The sequence below is a fragment of the Glycine soja genome, chromosome 9 (assembly GCF_004193775.1).
Source record: "Glycine soja cultivar W05 chromosome 9, ASM419377v2, whole genome shotgun sequence".
NCBI lineage: Eukaryota > Viridiplantae > Streptophyta > Magnoliopsida > Fabales > Fabaceae > Glycine > Glycine soja.
The window spans coordinates 30,774,664-30,794,876 of record NC_041010.1 but is presented as its reverse complement, the minus strand read 5'-3'; the positions used below and the strand labels follow the sequence as shown (position 1 = coordinate 30,794,876).

The 20,213-nt window shown below is 36.0% G+C and overlaps 2 protein-coding genes and 1 long non-coding RNA gene across 7 annotated transcripts; 2 read left to right on the top strand and 1 right to left on the bottom strand.

The window, feature by feature from the left end:
* Window positions 1-7,447: 7,447 nt before the first annotated feature.
* LOC114425446 lies at window positions 7,448-7,713 on the bottom strand. The gene is made up of 2 exons (XR_003669225.1): window positions 7,625-7,713; window positions 7,448-7,510 (listed from the first exon to the last, which is right to left on the bottom strand). It is a non-coding gene; the product is annotated as an uncharacterized LOC114425446 (long non-coding RNA).
* A 1,714-nt stretch (window positions 7,714-9,427) lies between these two features.
* Window positions 9,428-10,906, top strand: LOC114425445 (protein MAIN-LIKE 1-like). Its single transcript, XM_028392377.1, has 2 exons — window positions 9,428-9,918; window positions 10,022-10,906. Exons 1-2 carry the CDS (start codon window positions 9,565-9,567, stop codon window positions 10,700-10,702), a joined length of 1,035 nt encoding a protein of 344 aa, XP_028248178.1. The 5' UTR covers window positions 9,428-9,564; the 3' UTR covers window positions 10,703-10,906.
* A 1,047-nt stretch (window positions 10,907-11,953) lies between these two features.
* On the top strand, window positions 11,954-19,978 carry LOC114368017 (DNA-directed primase/polymerase protein). Of its 5 annotated transcripts, none has more exons than XM_028325343.1 (14): window positions 11,955-12,142; window positions 12,285-12,448; window positions 12,952-13,124; window positions 13,240-13,386; window positions 13,482-13,533; window positions 13,639-13,813; window positions 15,811-15,893; window positions 16,208-16,420; window positions 16,894-17,010; window positions 17,363-17,519; window positions 18,140-18,247; window positions 18,518-18,583; window positions 18,664-18,911; window positions 19,449-19,978. In XM_028325343.1, the coding sequence occupies exons 1-14, from the start codon at window positions 12,052-12,054 to the stop codon at window positions 19,551-19,553; spliced, it is 1,899 nt and encodes a 632-aa protein (XP_028181144.1). In that variant the 5' UTR covers window positions 11,955-12,051; the 3' UTR covers window positions 19,554-19,978. The 5 variants fall into 5 exon arrangements, 3 of the variants coding, with proteins under 3 accessions (XP_028181144.1, XP_028181143.1, XP_028181145.1); XM_028325342.1 differs by having other exon boundaries at window positions 18,664-18,923; XM_028325344.1 differs by having other exon boundaries at window positions 11,956-12,142; window positions 19,452-19,978.
* Window positions 19,979-20,213: the final 235 nt, after the last annotated feature.

The following is a 20,213-nucleotide window of genomic DNA, read 5'->3' as shown; positions in this document are numbered from 1 at the left end:
TTGCTATCGCTGGTTGAAGACACGTGAGCCCGCTTAGAGGTAAGGGATGAGTTATTCACAGTTGGGGATTAGTGAGAACATGTATAGGGATCCTTAGAGGATTAAATTGGGGTTTTATTTTGAGATGTTTATTAAATTGCAATTTTTCCTTTATGATTATAAATAAAATATTGATGTTCTAATGAAAATTGCTTGATAAATTGTGCTCTTGATATTTGTATATTTCGACCTATGATTTTGATATAATTGTGTAATATTAGTTAAGGGATTTTAGTCCTAATATTGTGATAGTGTTTTATATAAATTGTTATATTGAGGATATGAAATGATGATTCAAATTGTGAGTATGTGATAAATTGTAGAAGAATATGTTGCTTTGAGATTATAATATTGTTATTGAGATTGAGTATAAGTGTAAAGTTGAACATGTGTTAATTTGTGAGATACGTGTAAACATGTGATGGTGGATTGTCACACTATGAGAAGTGAAATTGTGAATGAGTTCTAGTTGTGGATAAGTGTGTAGTTAACACTTGATGTGAAATTACTTGTGTTGTAAGCTATGAATTGTACAATAACCCGACCAGTGTTATCTTGAGAAAAGCGTTGATGCGCAGTGTTAAAGAGAAAATGTAGGTTTCCTATTTAGGAGCCAGTGTTAAATCATAGTGCGATTGTGTTGAACGTGTTTAAAACACGAGTGTAAGGTCGTGGGTATTGTATAATTCATGAGCAGTGTCTGCATGCAAAAATTATTTTAGGGGTTGGACCTGAATCAGGAGGGAGAGGCCCTGACGGACTCTTCGGAGTGTAGGCCTTCGGGGTCACCGGGTTTGAGTGCTCCTTTAAGCCTATGCTGATCTCATATGGTTGGAGCATTCTCGCAAAACATCGTGACCCTGACTGGTCTCCCTATGATCTTACTTAGTGAGAGTGACCTGACAAACCCATTGTGTGGTGTGTCTTGTTATGTACTCCTAAGCGCCCCAGGGTGGTTTTTCACTGACATGGTACCACATTGCATATAGGCTTGAGTCTTAGCATAACTGTCGCATACGCTTGCTAATTGTTTATTATGAAATTGATGTGTTATTATGTCTTGATCGGAGTGTGTGATTTCTGTGTATAGTGATTGATGATTGAAAGGTGTAATTGATGGATGAAAAGTGTGATTGATGAATGACAAAGTGATGAAATAATGTGAGATATGCTAAGTAAATTGTATTTGGCTACTATATGTTGTGTTGTTTCTCTCTAGTAGTTAGCAATGTGATAACTCACTCCCGGTTTGTTGTTTGTGTTTGGATCCTGTGATGATCTTGAACTTTGTGTTCGGGGGAGCAGATGAATAGGTGGATGACTATGAAGAATCTCATGCTAGAGGACACGAGAACACAACGCTCTGATAGGATGTGACATTAGGATATAGGTTCTATATTAATTGTATGAAGACCTTGTTGAGTCGAGAATACTTTATTATTTATTTGGACAAGTTTGAATATGATGTAGAAGAAAATGAATGTGAGCCTTTTTTCCCTTTGAAAGACTTGTTTAAAAAAAATGTTTTAAAAATACTTTTAATTAATATTTGAATTTTTTTTATTCCTTATTAGTATATATGTGAGGGGTAGAGGGTGTCACATTTGGTGGTATCAGAGTAGGTCGAACCTTTCGGCCAGTGTGTTATGTGCTTACCATATTCTGGTGTGCACTCTGTGTGGTTACTTATGAGTACTTTTGTTGAGCATGCTTGAATTTTTATTTGTATTTTCTCCTAGATGATTAAATAAGACTTAATAATAATGCTTGTATGTGCCTTGCATCCTTAATGTCTGCTATACCATAAATCCACTGTTGAGTCATAAGTTATAAGACTGGCCATCTCTATAATTTGCGAAGTGCGGTTGGACATTATGGCAAGCCATTGGGTGATGCAAGTAGTCTTGATATTGATTGATAATGTGTTAACGAACCTCTATCGTCCTGTGTGTATGTTGTTAGTTAGCTTATTTCTCCTTTGATGCGTGGATTAGTGTTGCAAGAACGTTTTGGACCATATATATATCTTGGATGAGTGTGTCTTTCTTGATGTGTAAACGCATGACTACTTAACTCCCTTATTTTGTGTGTAGTCGTGAATGTAGTTATTGAAGCTTGTGATTCCTCAATACATCCTTATTAATTGTTTAATTCTTACTTCTTAAATGTACGTTATATACTTGTTATAAGAACCTTATAATTCTAAGTATATATAGTTGTAGTATGATGTTCTGCCTTAATTGCATAGGTAGTATGGTTGTTTGTGATTTCTTGTTCTTAGTGATGCTAATACTCTATAGTTGGATGACTCATATCAAGTTATATTTCATAAGGAATACTCTTTTGATCATACCTTCTAATTATAGTGCAACCTATTTTTTTGTGTTGCGTGCTTAAGTCAAATAAATTGATTTCACTTGAAAGCCTGAGTATAATTAATTCTTTGTGTTATGAGACTACATCAAACAATTGGATTAGTGATGTTTTTATCACAATCAAGTGATTGTTAATGTCTTCATATGAGTGTACATTTTGGTCATGTTTTTGTTTCTAGAATTCATTGAAATATTGTTGTTGATTCTGAATAAGTGATCATTTTTTTTTATTCAAAATTATTATCTCCTAATCAATCGAGTGTTCATCTTGTTATTAGTTGCTCATCTTCCAATCATGTCTAATTAAACTACTTGATAATCTTTCTTGTTGTTACTTCTATTACGAATAAAGAGAGACTTCGTCCTTGACAATCACGTTAAGATGTTTTGAGAGGAAACACTTGAGTATGCATTATCCTTGTTACCCGTAGACGAAAGTCAAACTTAGTAAGTCATGTATTTGTGTTCCTTGAGGATATGCTTAGTTACCACCTAAGTGCAAGATTGAGAATCTTATAAGTGTAGTACCCATAGAAACTTGTAATCGTAGTTCGTGAGAAATATCTAGTATAGAATTGTTTGAGAACATAGGGTAGTTGGAAAAGTTATGAAGAATAGTTAAGAGGTTTAATGTGAAACCTTAAGAAAATAGTAAGGTAGTTAGTGAAGCATAGAAGGATTCAAGAGTGAGTGTTCTTGTGTAAGGTAGGTGACCTAAAGGATTATGGATGATAGTTGTATGATTAGCAAGATAAATCTTAGTTCTTTTTACCTTAATTTGGAAAAGTTTGTGGATGCTTCAAGGAATACCTTAGTACCTATTGTGGCCTCTATGTGTACCTGGTCATGACCACTATGTGTTTGTGGAATGTGTGACAGGATCTCCTACCCTGAGTGTTGTGGTTTCAATGAATAGTATTTAGTATGCTTCCAGTTAAGTTGAATTATGGGGTATACCTTAAGGTTGTTATAGACCCTTGGGAATCATGTTCGTACTAAGAATTTCGTATGCATTTTAGTTAGATGATGTTGACCCTTAGAGTATGTTATTTTTTAGGTGAGAGATAACTTTAAATCCTTCTTGGGCAGAAGTTGTTTTGAGATGAATGAAACTTAAGATTAAGATAAAATTCCCTTAACCAGTAATCGAACCAAAAGTTATTTTAGCATTCCTTGAATTAACCTTAATTCTAGTTGGAGATTACTCAAGTAAGTTTAAGTTTTCGGATGAGATCCTTGTAAGGAGTAAGTCATAAGTCCATAGAAAAGTCGGTCACTGTAAACCGTTGAGTGATATCTTGGCCGCGTAGATCCTTATTGGAGTAGTAAAATAATTGAAATAATTTTAAGTTTAGAGGAGTGCTTGTAGAAGGACAAATAGTGATCAATATTTCTTGACAACTTAAGACTTATGAAAAGATTAATCCTATATGTGATTTAGAATAGATAACCATGGTGTTCACCATAATATTTTGGGAGACATTACTGTTAGTTTGATACATTGTGAGGATCTTTGGAGATGAATCTGGAATAAAAGAGATGGATAAAATTCTCAAGAATCTTGTTGTGAGTTTAGTTTTAAACGTTAGAACTAGCTTAGTAGTTAGAGCTTGAATAGGAAACCGATGATATGACTAGTGTCCTAGTTATAGAGTTAGATATTGTAAACAACAATCGAAACCTCAAGTTCAAGTGCAAAGTTATAGGGTGACATGAGTATATATGTGTGAAGATTACCTTAAGGTGAACAAACTTACAGAAGTAGGGAGTAATTTGTATTGCTTATCTAATTAGCACCCAATTAGTATCAAGTAGGCAACCTTAGAATTGAATCGTTACAATTCTTGGACCTAAGTGAGAGTTATGAGTCAAGTATACGAAAGTGAGAAAGATCATGTTGGAGGAAGAGGCTTAGACTCAAAGGTAGGCAAATCATGTATTCTCGATAGTCATTGTGAACTAGGATTGGTGGAGCATGAAAGTCTCGACACTTTTCTTCTTCCTTCTATTCTTGAACCGTCCCATGTTAAAAAAAAAAAGGGGGGGCCGACCATGTGTTTAGTCGCGTTTTCTTGTGTATATTTGTTTGTTTCTAATTGTTATTCGTGTTTCTTATGATATTACCCTAATCCAAATAGTATGTCTTTCACATTTTATTATAGTTGAGATGTCATTCTCGTGAGAAGACTTACTTATGAAATACTATCATTGAGTAAACGAGGATCACCGGATTTAGTAGTTAAGTGCAGAGGAGTCTTGTGATCGAAGTAACGGAAAAAGAGTTTCAACTAGACACACAACTTGATATTGAGAATCATATGCGTGATATCTTTTTCTCGATCTTTCGGCAAGTTTCGGGGACGAAACTTCTTTTAAGAGGGGTGGAATTGTAACATCCCAATTTTTCGTAAATAAATTTAAAAAGCTTTTTAGAAATAAATAAATAAATAAATAAATATAGAGCAAATAATAGGCTGAGTACCCTAGGTATAAATAGTTATGTTAAGTCATCTGTCTCCTTTTGGCCTCATTTTCGTTTTTCCCCTTCTCCTCTCAAAACCCTTTCTTTTTCCCGCAGCCCATCAAACTAGTCTCAGAAAAACGACGATCTTGAACCCGTTCACCGTTGGATCGTTGTGAAATTTGAGTATCATGTTCGCAACACAATTCCGAGCATTCTCACCGTTGGGAATTTTGATATCATGTCTGAACTAAGAGAAACACCCTTCGCATTGTAGCCTTTTTCTTTCCCGCAGAAACCCAGAGCTGTCTTGGTAAAACTACGATCCCGGTTTCGTTAACCGTTGGATTATTGTGAAATTTGGATATGTTGTTCGAAATTCAATTCCGCACTCTTCCACCGTTGGGATTTGCGAGATATTATTCGTGGAGGGAGAAAAAGGAATCGCATGAAGACAGCACAAGTGGAGGTTTCAATCTCTTCTCCGTCTCTCTGACGTTTGGGAATTCTATCGGAGCAGTCGGATGAATAATTGAAAGAATTTCCGGGAACCGCTAGAGATGTTGCTATCGCTGGTTGAAGACACGTGAGCCCGCTTAGAGGTAAGGGATGAGTTATTCACAGTTGGGGATTAGTGAGAACATGTGTAGGGATCCTTAGAGGATTAAATTGAGGTTTTATTTTGAGATGTTTATTAAATTGCAATTTTTCCTTTATGATTATAAATAAAATATTGATGTTCTAATGAAAATTGCTTGATAAATTGTGCTCTTGATATTTGTATATTTCGACCTATGATTTTGATATAATTGTGTAATATTAGTTAAGGGATTTTAGTCCTAATATTGTGATAGTGTTTTATATAAATTGTTATATTGAGGATATGAAATGATGATTCAAATTGTGAGTATGTGATGAATTGTAGAAGAATATGTTGCTTTGAGATTATAATATTGTTATTGAGATTGAGTATAAGTGTAAAGTTGAACATGTGTTAATTTGTGAGATACGTGTAAACATGTGATGATGGATTGTCACACTATGAGAAGTGAAATTGTGAATGAGTTCTAGTTGTGGATAAGTGTGTAGTTAACACTTGATGTGAAATTACTTGTGTTGTAAGCTATGAATTGTACAATAACCCGACCAGTGTTATCTTGAGAAAAGCGTTGATGCGCAGTGTTAAAGAGAAAATGTAGGTTTCCTATTTAGGAGCCAGTGTTAAATCATAGTGCGATTGTGTTGAACGTGTTTAAAACACGAGTGTAAGGTCGTGGGTATTGTATAATTCATGAGCAGTGTCTGCATGCAAAAATTATTTTAGGGGTTGGACCTGAATCAGGAGGGAGAGGCCCTGACGGACTCTTCGGAGTGTAGGCCTTCGGGGTCACCGGGTTTGAGTGCTCCTTTAAGCCTATGCTGATCTCATATGGTTGGAGCATTCTCGCAAAACATCGTGACCCTGACTGGTCTCCCTATGATCTTACTTAGTGAGAGTGACCTGACAAACCCATTGTGTGGTGTGTCTTGTTATGTACTCCTAAGCGCCCCAGGGTGGTTTTTCACTGACATGGTACCACATTGCATATAGGCTTGAGTCTTAGCATAACTGTCGCATACGCTTGCTAATTATTTATTATGAAATTGATGTGTTATTATGTCTTGATCGGAGTGTGTGATTTCTGTGTATAGTGATTGATGATTGAAAGGTGTAATTGATGGATGAAAAGTGTGATTGATGAATGACAAAGTGATGAAATAATGTGAGATATGCTAAGTAAATTGTATTTGGCTACTATATGTTGTGTTGTTTCTCTCTAGTAGTTAGCAATGTGATAACTCACTCCCGGTTTGTTGTTTGTGTTTGGATCCTGTGATGATCTTGAACTTTGTGTTCGGGGGAGCAGATGAATAGGTGGATGACTATGAAGAACCTCATGCTAGAGGACACGAGAACACAACGCTCTAATAGGATGTGACATTAGGATATAGGTTCTATATTAATTGTATGAAGACCTTGTTGAGTCGAGAATACTTTATTATTTATTGGGACAAGTTTGAATATGATGTAGAAGAAAATGAATTTGAGTCTTTTTCCCCTTTGAAAGACTTGTTTAAAAAAAATGTTTTAAAAATACTTTTAATTAATATTTGAATTTTTTTTTATTCCTTATTAATATATATGTGAGGGGTAGAGGGTGTCACAATTGGTGTAACAATACTATTGGTCCTATATAGCATAGAGCATAGACAAATGAGGACTACCCAAGCCATATAAAGACTACATTGGTCCTATATAGCATAGAACATAGACAAATGGGAGGTGGACCAATAACAGCACCTTCACACTTGAGAATAAACATCTATAGCATAGAGCATAGACAAATACAAGTAGCCCAATAACGAATCTAGCATAGACTTTGATACTATCTTAGAATTTGGACTTATGGCTGAACTCAATTCCACAAAACCAGCTTTTAAGGTGATGATTGCCCCAACCTTTATAAGGAGTGGACCTTTGGAGCATGGACAAAGGTGAGTATCCTCTGATGTTTGGGTTTCATAATTTTTTATTCCGCAAGCTCCTGAGCTGCTTCTGTCATGACATCTAGTATCATAATGCGCTGACTGATATCTACATTAGGTGAATACAAAAGGTTGTTTAGTGACTCAAGTGATTCAAATGGGCAGGTGACTACTAAGGCAACTAATGATCTTTGTCTTTTGTCTTCAGTTGATTCTTTTGCACCTTCTAAAGCTATATCAGAGCACCGAACCTGAACAAGAGTTCTGGTCATATCCCTTGCTGCATGTTTTAGTTCATCCGGGGATGCTCTTATGAGCTTTTTAGCTACGTCAATAGCCCTTTCCACCTGCAGAAATTTCAGCAAAATAGCAAATATGAAAACGTTTTAAGTGATATTTTAAACTATTGATTGTTAAACTGAAAAGGTTGAATCATATAGGAAAACATTTGTTAAATTCTTATTGGAATTTATTCATGCGTACTAGACTACTAGTACCACTTGAATACAGGAGAAAAATCCTTAATTTCTTAAACAACAAAAAATTGCTAATTGGGTGGTAGCAGGGATATGAAGGTTTGGGAATGCTGACATATAAACCCTACAATCATTCTAGATCATAGGTGAGTAGCCAATAGCAACACCCCCTGATGCCTATAAATAAACATCTAGAGTGGATACAAATATGGGTGATCCAATAACACCCTTCTATGTCTAAGAAAATACATCTAGAGTGTAGATAAGTATGGTTGGCCTAAGAGTGAATCTAGGATAGACTTTGATACTGTTTTAGAATTTGAGTATAGGTCTAATATAACCTCCAAAAGCTACCTCCTTTTCTGCTTCCAAGTCATTTACGCAAAACCATAGAGACAACCATGAGTCACATTGGCTTGTCCTTCCTCTTCCTCATTTCTTTAGCACTTCTCTCTATTGCCAGAGGCCAAGAAAGGGCACCTCATGCTTGATGTGCTTTCTTTAATCACATCAAAATCTCAGCTTAGAACAAAGCATAAATACTCTTTCACTTTGCCCAAATTTCTTAGCACTAGTTCTATCTCCCGTTGTTTATGGTTAACAATGTAACTACGATTGTGATAGAGATTAATATCAAATTTGGATGTTTTCACAATTATCATAGACACATGTTTCCAATTTCTTACAAACTACTAAAAATAATAAGATAAATTCAATGTGAAGCAACATCAGATACAAAATAGCAGGTCTATCACAGATACTAACTACTGAAAATAATAAGATAAATTCAATTGTGATTGAACTCTGCATTCGAAAACTTGACAGCCACATGTAATAGGTGATGAAGTTGGATATTCCATCTTCGTTCAATTATTTCAAACACACAAGTGTGTGTGCTTATTGATTTAGTCAATGATTTCAATGCAAATCATGGTTAGGACCAGAGGATTAGGTCGTGCCTTAGGTCAGGTCACTCGCAGAGGTGTGGGCAGAGAAGATCATGATGATTCCGATGATGCTCCACAGCGTCGACGACCTACTGCATCTGCACGGAGGCAGCGAGTCGCTGTGACTGCGGATCACGTCGATGAGCCAGTCATCCCTAACCCAGACGTTCAGGATGACCCGATGGAGGCATCAGTTGCTGTGGAGGACATTCATGCAGACGCAGGCGCAGAGGCGGCTGAGGATCAGCCTCAGGGATTTCCGGGTGGTCCGAGCGACCCATTTGTGCTGACAGCGTATGCGGATCACGTTGCTTGCAGCGTATGAACGGGAAAGGTATTTATACTATTTATTTTTAGTTACTTGTAAATTATACTATTAGTTTTCCTTTAAATGATAATTTTAACGAATTTTGCGTTCCTTTTATACTTCAATTCAGAAGCGTCCAGAATTGAAGTTATCCTCACATGGGAGGAAGGTCCATAGTTTAGGCAGGCATGTCCCTGCCATTGAGGGACTTATCGCTAGTACAGGACCAAGTCCTCTGATCGCGTGTTTAGTAGACACCAGCGATCGGGAACTTTTGTCCGCGTTTGTGGAGCGGTGGCACCGGGAGACGTCTAGTTTCCATCTCCCGGTGGTTGAGCTCACCATCACATTGGACGACGTCTCCTCTCTTCTCTATCTTCCCGTTATAGGTGACTTTCAATTTGAGCCCTTGCACGTGGATGATGCGGTTCAGATGCTGATGGACTTGCTGATGGTGTCTCCAGAGTCTGCTAGGGCTGAGACAGTCCAGTGTCGCGGATCGTACGTACGCCTGCAATGGGTACGTGATATATATCAACGCCAATGCCAGGCAGGTCATTGGACAGCTGCGGCTCGTGCATATCTTCTTCACCTACTAGGTTGCACTCTGTTTGCTAACAAGAGTGCAACCAATGTCCATGTTGTCTACTTGGAGGCCATTCGGGACCTCAGTATGACAGATAGGTACGCTTGGGGAGTGGCTGCTTTGGTTCATATGTACGACCAGCTGAACAATGCATCCATGAGCCACAGTCGACAGCTTGGCGGTTACATCACACTGCTGCAGGTAACAAATATGTTTTTCATTCATTCAGGCTAAACAATGTTCAACTTTAAATTTTGTTACACTTTCATTATTAATGTTTATAATTTGAATGTTACATATGTAGTGCTGGATTTACGAGCACTTTCCCTCAGTTGCGGAGTCCACCGCTGATCAGGACTACGACGAGGCTTCTCCGCGTGCGTGCAGGTGGATTGCGACGAAGAAGACCGTGAAGAGCATACGCACGCCGTCGTATAGGGAGCGCCTGGACCGACTCCAGATTCTGGATGTCTGTTGGATCCCGTATGGGGAGCATCGGGAGGTCCGGGACTTCCATGTCAGATCATGCTACTTCGGTCTCTTGCGCTGGGGGCCTGTTGCTGTGTATTACCGATCGGAGAGGGTCGTGCGACAGTTTGGTTACATGCAAACCATTCCTGCTCCTCCTGTCGATTCATGGATCTCGTATGATGATATACACGACAGGTGGATGCACTACGAGGATCATATCGTACCTGCAGGTGAGGTGTGCGTGGTGCCAGGGGCGTGTTCCCGTGACTACATCGACTGGTTCTTCCGCATCTCCCATCATTTCATGACACCAGGCCACGTAGTAGATCCTCTGCCTCGTGGTCACGCCCCGCAGCCCCGAGTCGTTCCTCAGGCCCCGCAGACAGATATCCCTCGCGTGCTGGAGCCAGGAGCATCATCGACATCTACGGAGGAGCTCAGACATGCAGTGGTAAGTAATACTAATAATTTACGTCATTTACCTCAATATTTGCATAATAATTTGTGTAATTAGTTTGTTTTGTATGTAACAAGAAGTTTGTGATGACATGTGATGACATTGCTGAGCGATTGGAGCGCCATATGAATCTAGGGGTGGTCACGCCTGGCTCATCGACACATAAAGTGATCGAAGAATGCCTCAGATTGGCCAGGAGTGTCACACAGGACCATCTAGTATACGTTAGGTGTAGACGCAGGCGGCGCACTGATCAGGTTTAATTTATCTACATATTTTACATTGATATTCCTTGTATATACAGATATTGTACATGAACTCATTTCATGAGTATTGTTGGTTTTATTTATTTTCATTACTAATGTTAGTTTTATTTATTTTCATTGATTGTGTATTCCATTTGTGTCTATATACACGCGTGTTATAACTTTAAATATAATTGAAATAAATTAGTTGAAAAGGGTGTAAAAAAAATAATTAACCAAAAAATGGACATCATTCGTTATCTAAGATCGTATATAACGTACTAATATTTTTAAATTCTCTTATAATTACAATTTTCCCACTTATACTAATGATCATGTAAAAAAATGTATTGTAAAGTAGTTAGTATTTTACTTTTTTATATAATACTAATTATTTTTTTTATATTCTTTATAATATTAATAATGATATGATTAATTCTTTATAATATTATCTTTTATGTATTTATTGATTTTTATTAATATGTATAAAATAACCTTAAACAATAATTATAATGGGACTGAGTAAGTATTTTAATATCATCTTCTAAACAAATTTATTCTAAAAAAATATATTACAAAATTAATTATTTATAATAAATCAATATTTATAAATATATTATATTTAATAAAATAAAAAATAGATTTAATTATATTATAAATAAATATGTTGTATTTAAAAGTATATTATAATTTTTTTTCCTCTTACGGATCAAGTTGATCCATAAGAGACTTCTGGATCAGCTTGATTCGTAAGTTGATCCGTAAGTCTCTTACGGATCAAATTGATCCGGAAGAGACTTACGGATCAACTTACGGATCAAGATGATCCGGAAGTGGAAAACTAAGCAAGAATAATTTTGACATTTTTCAAGAATGCTGGGTGCATCAGCAATAATGCTGGGTGCACCTAGCAACACTCTAAGTTGATTCACTCATCTAACACAACTTTTTGGGTTGGGCTAACATTTAAGGCCCATATTAAATCAGGCCGAACCGGTCTATGCAAGCCGAACCGGTTCGATCCGCTTCTGAACCCTCCGTTTTCATTATTTCTCCCCGAAATTCAAATCCCCGCCTGAAAAAGGAAAGTAGGAACCTACAAATTCCCCAATCGGAAAATCAAAATCTCTCGATTACGAGAGAAAACGAAACAAAACGAAAATGTCATCATCAACCACAAGCAGCAGCAACAACAACATGAGCGACGTCGATCGTTTGTTCGCATCTTTTAAGTGCGGTTTAACACCTCCAAGTACGTTTCTTCATTTTCTTTTCCTTATTTTTTCTTTTCTCTCCCAAAACCCTAGGAAACTATAAGCTTCAAATGTCTCACTGCTGATTATGAAATTGAAAACGAAAATAATAAATTGAAATGTGTTGTGTTGCTGCCGCAGAATCTGCTACGAGGGAAAGAAAACGAAGCAAGAGGAGACTGGAGCAGGTGAGTTCAAACCTCGAGACTCCATCGGAATCTCCGGGTCCAAGATCGCCTGAAGAGGAACTGAGAACCCCCTTATCACGCATCAGAAAAACCAACATTGAATCTTCTATTGAGAAAGTAATGTGATTTCTGCTATTAGTAAATAGATTCTCTCCTTTTTCATGATGTGTCAAGTGAATAATTTCCGTGTCTTACAGAAGTCTTGGTTGTTGTTCTTGTTGATTTTAATTTTAATTTTGCTATGAATATGGTGGAAAACATTTAGGTTAGGTATTGCAATAAGTTGGTCACTACTCAACTTTAGGTCCATTTTGTTTGCTTGATATAGCTTATGAGTTTAATTTCTGTGCATTGAAATCATCATTGATACGACCTTTTTAAGCTAGTTATCGTAAAATTCAACAAATTTATTGTATGTGGCGATTTATGATTGGATACAATATAAAATTTCTTTGCATTGTCAGTGCATACACTATTTATTCAACTTATTATTGGAAAATTGGAGTTAAATAGTGATTGTTTTTAAAATCATGCTGTATCTCTACCATGTTGGTGCAACGTGGCTCATATGATACTCTTTCTTTCCATCAAAAATAAATTACTTTGCATTACAATTTCAGCTTAAATCAGCAGTAACCAGAGCACAAAGCATTGGTTGTGGGAAACAGTTCTCTCCAATTGTATTTTATGGATCTCCCTGTGGCATCCCTCCCAAAAAGCCAACCCGTATGTTATGGCGAATGTTACGTGAGATATGCCCCAATGTCTCTCAGCAAAATATATTGAGCATAAGGTAGCTGTTTGTCAGATGCTGCATGCTAGTTTCTCTTTCCATCAGTTTATTCTTCTCTTACCTTATGTATCAGAATATGACTTGAATCCTGCTTTGTGTTTGCAACTTTGTATAGGAAGGAAGTTTGGATGACATTCCCAAGGCAGGATGAAGCAATGAAGTTTGCCAAAGGACAAGAAGATGTTCATGTTTTCAGCTATCAAGACCACTTTAATGGCCAAAGAAGGTTCCTTGTGTCTACATATACAGAATTCTGGCGAAGGTTTCCTTCATATGATTCATTATTTGTTACTAATTAGTAATTCGTAATGACAAGGATCCTTGTTTCAGTATATTCATGTTGTTAATGACTCTCAGGTACAATAATATGAATCCCAAATTCCGTCATCATTATGAAGTCATTCAAGCGGTAATAGTCCAATGTTTTATGAGGCTGTAATTATATTTTTGAGTAATCTAGGTATGTGTTCATGTTTGTTTTTTTCCAGTCTTAAAAGTTTCTTTTTGCTCCCAGGGTTTACCATGTCACCTTTATTTTGATTTGGAGTTTAATAAGAAAGTCAACACAGGAAAGAATGGAGAAGAAATGGTTGATCTCTTGATATCAGTGGTTCTAGAAGCCTTCCATGAAAAATATGCAATTCAAGGAGACCACGATTGGGTAGTAGAACTTGATTCTTCAAATGAAGGTATGGCTTTGCTTCGGGTCTATTACGTGTTACATATGTAGCCCATATCTTTGATGAGCTTTGTTGTTTGCTTACATGTCTTTCCTTTTAATGTTTGACTTTGATGCATGGCATGAATTCTTGATTCTGTAGTATTCTTATTCGTATGCCTTCCATCTATGTACATTTTTCTTTTCTTTTGTTTTTTTTCCTCCTAATGTAATTTAGTGAAGAATTTGTCGCTAATCCATGTATATTAACGGTGTCAATTTGGCTTGACACATTGATTTCCTTAGGCATCAGTGTTGATTTGTTCAAGATTAGAAGGCAGCTGTCATTGGCACTCTTTGTTGATCAAAACATTGGAACTACAGCTACTGAAATAGAGATTGTATGTCCTGTCTTGTTTACACCAAAATGCTTAGGTTTCCTTTATCTGTATCCCTCCAATACTTTCTAATACCTTTTTTTTTTTGGTGGATTGGTGTTGGTTAAATGATATGAGATAATCCTACTTTGCCCTCAAGGACCATCCATCCTCATTGATGGAGGAGGATTCAATCCCAAGACCTTGTGCCAAGTGCTAAGGACTTTACCTTTGAACCACTGGACACCTCCAGCATTTTCAAAATTCTTCTGCTAGGTTTTCTTCTGTTAACTAAGGGTGATAATGAGAGACATCAGTGTTATCAAATAGTGGCTATCGTGGCGCTACCACACTATAGCATAGTGGGTTTTAGAGATAACGCAATCATGATGGCATCACGTAGCGGACTCCGTGAAAATCGCAATCGCGAGCGCCTTACACGTCGCGGAACCTCATTGCATCGCGACTTTTGCGTCACACTGGTTTCCAACAAGGTTGAATCTGGAGAGAAACTGCATCGACGGTGCGTTTAGGGTTCATTGTTCTAAAAGAGGAAACCGGGTCATGTGCGGATTGCGGATTCGGGTCAGGTACTTCAGAGTTGTTTTGGGCTTGCAATCCACAAGGCTTTTAGCTTTGTTAAAAGTTAAAAACTCACGTGCAGTAGTCAAGTGGGTTTTTAAAAGTTTACTCTATTGGTTTTTAAAACATCAGAGTCAAATTTAATGTTTTTATTCTATTCTTTTTACTTTTTACTTTGTACTTATGGACTTGAGCCTTCATCTAATAGGCCCAACAGTAGCATTTTGACTTCTACTTCACAAATGTTTTCTGTTTTCCAGACCATTCTAGAACCTTTTAGAATTTCCTCTTATTCTTAGTCACCACGTAATCCCTTCCCTACCAAAACTTTCCAGCCTTCTTCGTCCAGTGCCTCTGTTTTTTTTTACAGATAACAACTTTTTTTTTACTTTCTTTTGTTTAATACTCCCCCTTCTTCCCTACCACAACTGTTTTTAGCTTTTTTTTTATTATACTGGCGAAGGGACAGAGGAGAATGAACATATTTTGTATTGAATAATTTAACTTTTGAGATAATATTATGTTAATGATTGTCCAGCTTATTTTTATTTGCATATATATATATATATATATATATATATATATTCAACCGCTATGCGGCTTCCACTATTTGGCTGCGACACTATCCACTATATTCTATAGTGGATTTTCAGCTTTTCGTGATTTTCCGTGATCCGCTATTGACAACACTAGAGACATGTGAGGAATTCCATGTCCATGTGCTGATGTGTGTATAAAACCTAGAGCACTTACCCTTATTTATACTAATCACTATCCTAACTAATTAGGGAAACAAATCTTGAGAATTGAGATAGAGAAAAATGATAACCAATTCTAAGGGATAATAGAAAATAGAGAAACTACCACTAAAAGATATGCAAGTTATGTTAAGAATTTTTCATATATTATAAACTTATTTGTTAATTGACTTAATTCTAAAAACAATTTGCACTGACTGTTCTTTGTTTGTTAACTTTTACAAGTAAAACAATTGTTGGGTGCTTCTATGATATGAATTCTGATTTTCCCCATGTTATGACCCTTACCATCTCATTATTTGCATTTGCAGATAAGTTCTCTCGTCATATAATAGTTCGCATACCAAAGACTGCATTTAAGGACAACTCTCATGCAGGTGCATTTGTTTCAGAAGTAAGTCTTAGTATACTCATCTTTTTCCACCTTAGCTAGAGCTAAAATTCGGATTAGGATGTTTTGTATCTATTCTTTGGATTTCACTTCTTTCTGTCTATATCTATGCACAGTTATACTTACACATAAAGATATAAATAAGTTGAATTCAGTAATTAATGAATGATTCAATGTTAATTACTTCTTATGAAAATGTTATTATTAGCTGATACAAAGGAAAATTTATCATAGTTATGCAACACTCTATGGTATTTCTTTTGTATAAGTATCCACTATTAACCTTTGTTTGTCACTCTATTATGACATATTACCAGATATGCTCAAGAATTCTAAATGCAAGGGAGAAAGATAAAAGTTTTGAAAAATTGTTTGTAATGAAAGACTCTAGCAACAATGAATCTGCAGGCCAACTTTTTGTGGATACTGCTGTATATTCACGGAATCGTTGTTTTCGTCTTCCTCTTTCTTCAAAAGCAGGAAAAAGATCAGTTCTTCTGCCAACAAAGCGATTTAAGTGCAAGGACTTGGTATGATACTTTTCTTACTAATATTTACTATTTGAAATTGTACCATCAAAATATGTGTTATTAAGAAAGGGTTTTCCTAAAAGAAAATTGGAATATCTAGTTTCAGTATTTGCAGACTACTCTTTGCAACATAGAAAATGGAACACAACAGCCATTAATGGACATAGAGCTGCTCTAAAAGAATTGGGCATTATTTGATTCTTCTTTTAGATCCTATGGGTAATGGGTTTATAAAAAATTTTCTTTACCATGTAGAAAGGATAATAGCAAGTATTGTTGTCAGTTTACTGCCTAAAATTTCCTCTTGAAGCCAGTTTTAGGATCATATTCAATGCAACAAAAGCCAAAACTATGCATTATCACTAGCAAAGTAGCAAACTAGTGTATTTATGTCTTCATTCTGCCTTTTATTAACTTTGTGCAAATTTTTTATCACTTAGTTATTTTTCTGTTTTGATTTCTTTAAGTGACAGGGTGAAGAAGACATATTCATGGCTTCCTTGATCTGCAATATGGATGTTGATTGCAAAACGTATCTGGTCTGCAAAACAGACTTAGATTGTGTGAAAACTCTGCATTTTGATACAGAGGTAGATTTGGGCTTTAAATCTATAAATCTTTTATTACATCAATTTTATTTCTTTTTATTTCCAAGATAATTATGTGTTTTGACATAGAATCTGAAGGTCATGGTTTCCGACATTATAATTTTTTTCTAACTAGAGTATAAAGTGTTATTGTGTTAAGTCTGTAGATTTCTAAAATAGGTTTTAGCATATATATAACCTAGATTCTTACCTTGGTACTGAATACTAATTTGTTGATCACATAATCTTTTACTATACAGTATACACATAACCAAAACTGGACAATAGAGTAGCTTCCTTGAAATTTAAACTTTGTGCTTATTGCCTTAATATTATAGTTATTTGACTTCGACAGGAGAATAGTAATGTTAGTAATTCCACCCAAATTCCTCCAGAATTTACATTGGGTACTAGCACAAGTGATGTTTCAACTACATACTTCATGGGAAAGTCACCATTCCCATTTCTGGACAAATTTATACTGTCTGTTGCCTCTGTCGGGAATATACCAGGTGATACATGTCAGCATGTAATATTGACTTTAATTGCTTCACACGTGTCTTGCATAAGTTAATGGACCAACATGATAAGTTTGATTTTGTTTCAACGATTTACTATTTTGAATTCTAGTAGTGATACTTGCACATACTATATTCTCCCAAGTTTGCACATACTATATTCTCCCAAGTCACACACACAGACACAGACACAGAGAGAGAGACAGAGAGAGTATATCTGAGCAATAGAACTTCAGTAGCGTAAGAATATCTGAGCAAAAGAATATCCCTTGAAATCTTTTGGATAGGTAATTTGTGACTTTGAATTGCTTATTTGTTTTTCACTAGAAGTTTCTTATCACCACTTCTAAATACATTTTGTGATATCTTTAATCTCAAGCTCAACGGTGGACTTGAGACTTTAGATGATTAGTTGACTCCTCTATTTCAAATCTAGAGACAAACTTCCTGTTGACCCCATTTGGGAAAATTCTCCATTGTTTTCAATTATTTTCATTTTAGTGTTTATTAGTTTATCTGAACTTCTAGATATCTGGTTTCATGTTGTCTTTAAAAGTTTTCAAGTTTCATATTTCAGAATAATCCTACTCTTTTTGTTGATACTATGCTTATAGGAAACATTCATAGCTGGTATTATTTCTCGGAATTTGGATTGATGGTCTACAGCATGACAAAAAATAGATACTGTGAGCGAATTGGCAGACAGCATAAAAGCAATAATGGTAACTCCCCTGGATGTGCTTCTATTTGTGTATTTATTTTTATCCTGGAAATGCCGTTTGGCCATGTCTGAATGTTAAATCTCCGATCTTGAATGACTTTTAGGGTAGAGATTCCTTGTATTTTGATTATGATTGTAAATTTAGCAAAGTTGGTGATGTTTCTCCTATTTCTATTGTTAGAAGTACTGTTGCACCTTGTCTTTTAATTTTGTTGTGTCCTCTATTATCTGATTGCAACATACTAATACCTTTGATGATCCATTGGTCCAGTGATATATGTGGTTGATCTACGAATGGCAGTGTATTATCAGAAATGTCATGATCCTGACTGCAGAGGTTAATATATTTACAGTGAAGTGCTTAAAGACCCTTTTCACACTCTAACATGTTAATTAATTCATTATTCATGGAAACAGGTTATCGATCTCCCTCACGTCAAATCCCAGTTCATGTGTTCTCCAATCCTTCAGATGTAATTGGTTCCTTTGGGTTGTTAGATGATGAACAGCCAGTAGATGATAAGTTGAGACATCAACTTGATGACAACAAGGAGCAAAATCTTTTACAATTCAAAGACACTGTTGAGGACAACTCCAATGATTCTTGGTGGCTAGAAGCCATAAGAGTTGTCGAGGAGATGGAAAATAAGCAAACAAAGACAGAGGTAAGCTCTATGGTTAGTACATCTTAATCTTGCTTCAAATCCTACCATTTACATTACAATGGCAATAAGACTCCCTTGTTAGTTGTTATCTTGCTCTACAATAGGACTAAGGTCCTATGCCCTTATTTAAAGTGGCAGAATGTGTTTTCCAATTTGGTAGGATTTTTGTTGGAAAACTATACAGTAATGGCGGATCAAATCTAAGTTGTGCATTCAACGAACTTGATCTAATCAAAATTGGTTAAGCCAGGTATTTTGCTTAGATTGGAATTTGGATAGTAAAGAATGGAACTCAATAATTTGATTGATTTGGTTCTACTCGCAAAAAAGGATATTTAAGATTAGGATGCAAGATGTATAAAAGGGGGTTCTTTTAAAGAGAGAAGTCACCACCCAAATGGTGTTTTTTCCCCCAACAAAACTTGTCACAAGAAAGGCCTTTGTCCTAGAGCATGATTGTGCTGAAGATGTTTTATTTTTCTTAATTGGCCACATGAACATAACACTGAATATTAGTTTCATAAAATATGTTAAAAGCAGGAGGTAATTGATGAAGATGAGGAGTGGTGGCAGGCTGTAGAAAGTACTGCATCGCAGGTTGAACTTACCTGCTCCAGTCAACAAGAACTCTGCGCCATCTAAGTCCTTTGGGGATTTGTACAAAGAATTTTCTACTTGTGGGATCAATAAATACTTCAGATAACTAAAAAACCAGAGAAGCAGCATGTTGCACTTATCTGCTGCAAACAACCAGAGGATCTTGTGAATTGATTCTCTTGAAGGATAAAAAAAATGCTCTTGCAGAGGATTCACATTCACACACGAGCTGTAGGAGCTTCTCTGTAAGCTGTAACCTTTTGCTATGTATAGATAAATTATCAAGTCAGTTCCTACCCATTTCTTGACTTTTTCAACCTTAGTCAAATAAAATTAGTGAACATTTAAGTTTTTTTTGTCTACCACTGAACGTATAACTTATCAAGGAATTGTTCTTGTGGTTTGGAATTTGAGTCAAGAAAATGCAATTGTGTTAAAAATTTAATAGTTTAATACTTTAATTGCCTTTAGTGATCGTCTGACTCCATTTTGTATAAAAAAACAAAATTTAGAAGAAAGTTGTTAATTGCATGCTGCTAAATATATCAAATTGGAACACTACAGAATATTAACATCTCCTGTGTAAGGATGAGTTGCACAAATTGTGAAATGGTCCAAAATTTTCCCGTGTGTAACACACGCATATATATTAAAGATCGTGTAAATGTTTAGGTGGGATCTAAATATAAGCGTAAATTAATTATA